This window comes from Myotis davidii, unplaced genomic scaffold, assembly GCF_000327345.1.
Source record: "Myotis davidii unplaced genomic scaffold, ASM32734v1 scaffold1006, whole genome shotgun sequence".
Classification (NCBI taxonomy): domain Eukaryota; kingdom Metazoa; phylum Chordata; class Mammalia; order Chiroptera; family Vespertilionidae; genus Myotis; species Myotis davidii.
The window spans coordinates 593,767-596,867 of NW_006297143.1; the positions used below are offsets into that span (position 1 = coordinate 593,767).

Sequence of the window (3,101 nt, forward strand, 5' to 3'; positions counted from 1 at the left end):
GTCCCTCATGTCTGAGAAAGGAGCTGGTCGGGAAGACACCCTCGGTGTGTCCCAAGGTCACCCCAGTGCTGACATCGTGTGCTAAGGGGCAGTGAGCCTCTCCTGCCCGCCATCTCCCTTCGGCTCCTGCGGCCCTAGTGTTGCTGGAGACTGGGGGAGGGGGAGAGCCTGGAGGGAGGCGGGACAGTCTGTTCGGCAGTCACACTCACCTGTCACAGCGAAGGCCGAGAGGGGCCCCACGCGCCTGCCCTGGTGCAGCCCGTAGAGCAGCAGCTTGTACCTGCGGGCAGCGTCCAGGCCCCAGACTCTGGCCTCCCTGAGGCCGCCCTCCACAGGCAGCACCTGGGGTCGCCCCTCCCTGTCCTTGTACTGGACCAGGAAGGAGTCAAACTGGCCCTCGGGGACGGTCCATGCGAGGCCCACGGAGTCCGGTGTCACGCTGGTCACCTGTAGCTCTGCCCCCAGACGGGGCTTTGGGGGGCGCTTTGTTCCAGCGACACTCGCAGCACCCTGTGCCTCTGAGAGGGAGACACGGAGGAGCCGGCTGAGGCATCGGGAAGGCTGGATGACCTCGAAGGGTGGGAGCGAGAGGCCCAGAGACTGACTCTGCCAGGGCTGAGTCGCCAAGGGCTGGTGCCGTGGGCTTAGGACGGGAGAAGGCGGGACTGATCCCAGCCCAGAGGCTGCGACCCGGTCACAACGGGGAAGGCCAGGCAGGGAGCCAGGCACCTTCCCAGCCGCCCGGGCAGCGGCAGCGGCCTCACCTGTGGTGCCGTCCGCGCTGAGGGGGCCGTGGCGTCTCTTGCCCAGGAGGCCGTAGAGGAGAAATCTGTACGTGCGGCCGCTGTCCAGGGGGGTGATGGTGACCGAGCGCTCGTGGCCACCCACAGGCACCATCCGGGGGCCGTCCCTGTCCTTGAACTGGACCACGAAGGAGTCGAAGTGGCCCTCGGGGACCGTCCAGGAGAGGCGCAGGGAGTCCGGGGTGGGATCTGTCACCCGCAGCTCCCCGAGGCGGGGCGGGGCCTGCGGGCTGGCGTCACCGTGGGCCCCAGGCAGAGAGGACGGTTCGGCGTTTATGTTCCAGAGTGACTCCTTCGGGCCTCTCGAGTGCAAACCCAGAACTGCCCAGATGAGCAGTGCGTCCCTCACCTCCGCCCTCCGTCCACACCATCCCGCTGCCTGCGCCTCCGCCCACTTGCACCAGGAGGGGCTCTGCCCCCAGGCAGCTCTGGGTGGGGCAAAGGCCCCTGATGCTGCCCATCTGACTCCTGGTGCTGCCCTCACAGGCCCTGGTGGAGGGGCTGCCCTGAGTGAGGGTCGGGGAGAAGACGGGGAGCTCAGACAGGGGACCGATCTGGTGTGGGAGCAGAAAGCCACCTGAGGCTTGGGAGGAGCTGGCGTGCTGCCTCCCAGATGGCAAGGATGCTGACCACGTTGTTGCTACTGGAGTTTTCTGGCAACAGAGAGCCCCTGGGGCAAGGAGGGCCCAGACCGAACCCAGGAAAGGGGCAGCTAGGCCGCCAGCCCTGGGCTCCTGGGGTCCCGTCTCCAGGCTCCGAGAGGAGGCCAGGGGAGGACAGAGGTCCTGGGGGCAGATATGGGACCCATGGGCCTGAGCCAACAGGGTGAGAACTCGGGTGAGAGTCGGAGGGGAGATGGCCAGACCCCCGGGCTTAGGCCCCTGGGCAGGGAGGCGGGGCTCTGCTCCTTTCTCCCCTCCCAGCACCTGTCCCAGGCCCCACGTCCTGGAGGGGGTTAGGGCCTCCCCTTCACAGGCGTAGGTTGTGGGAAGACAGGGAAGTCCGGCCTGGCTGTCAGGGGCCTGGGCAGGTGGAGGGCTTGTCCAGTGAAACAGGAGCACAAAGGGGGGCCTGGCGGCAGGACAGGAGACCAGGAGGGTGAAGAGGGGCCTCGGCTAGTTTCAGGGGGTCCCTCTCACCTGTCTTTGCCTCCACAGAAACGGAGCTGTGTCGCTTCCCTTCCTGGATCCCAAAGAGCAGGAACCTGTACTTCCTGTCGGGCTCCAGGCCGGGAACAGTGACCGCGAGCTGGTCTGCGGCCACAGGCACCACCCGGGGCTGCCCGTCCCTGTCCTTGTACTGGACCACGAAGGAGTCGAATTCACCCGCAGGAACCGTCCACGAGAGGCCCACGGAGCTCGGGGTCACATCCGTCACCGTCAGCTCCCCCAGGCGCGGCTCTTGGGGGGACTCTGTGGCTGGAGCTGGCGGGAGGGGAGCTGGGTGGGGGAGGACAGAGAACAGGGCTGAGCGCTCTGAGGGACCACTGCCCCCCAGGGCTCCGGGCTCCCAGGGCCAGGGAGGGGCCTGAGGTGGGACTCAGCCACAGCCGCACTGTGACTGCCTCTATCTGAGCGGTGCATTTCCTTCCAGCGGACACAGGAAGCAGCCACGGTGGCGACAAAACGGGGCCGAGTGCTGACCTGAGGCGCTCACGGTGGGTGGTCGTATCCTAGGTCAGTCTCTCCCCTGACACAAGTCCATCTGCACCCTAACTGAGCCGTCTACCGTCCTTTTGCATCTAGGGTAACACAGCTGATAAGCGTCCTTCACAGGCACAGAGCAACTTCCCTGCTTCCTTTGGACCCTCAAAGCACAGCCACCGCACCACCTGTGTGGCAGCAGCGCGTGTCTATCATTTCACTCCCTATCCAATCCCAGAGGTGTCCCCCATTCGCTTTCCCCGCCCCCCTCACCGGCACCAGTGGATTTCATGTCGCCCACTGACGGCTTCTCTTTTGATCGTAATGTATAAAGCAGGTGCAGAAGTGCCATTTTCCGGGGCATTTTCTCAATTCGTTGAGATTCTGCTTCCCAGCAATTGTCATCGGTTTGGTTCAGATAAACTCACAAAACTCTCAACAGGTTTGAACATTTCTTACGTGGACAACGGTGGCCCAGCAGCACCTGTGACTGTCCTCACATCACCTTAGCGCTACTGCCCGACCACGGGTCACGCGCGCCAGCACGTCCACAGGTGCCTACGCCTCCTTATTTAACGGGCGGGTAAAGACGCCCCTGCACTCCTAAACCTTACATTTGAATTTTTTTTTTTAAAATATATTTTAGTCCCTCCAT

General features: G+C 64.1%; 1 protein-coding gene across 1 annotated transcript in view; it reads right to left on the reverse strand.

The window, feature by feature from the left end:
* TNXB (tenascin XB) overlaps window positions 1-3,101 on the reverse strand; it is a gene marked incomplete at its 3' end in the record, with an annotated part of 48,632 nt that overhangs the window by 23,459 nt on the left and 22,072 nt on the right. Inside the window, 3 exon segments of the mRNA XM_015569855.1 lie at window positions 169-518; window positions 765-1,055; window positions 1,946-2,242. Of these exon segments, the coding sequence (XP_015425341.1) occupies window positions 169-518; window positions 765-1,055; window positions 1,946-2,242 (938 nt within the window).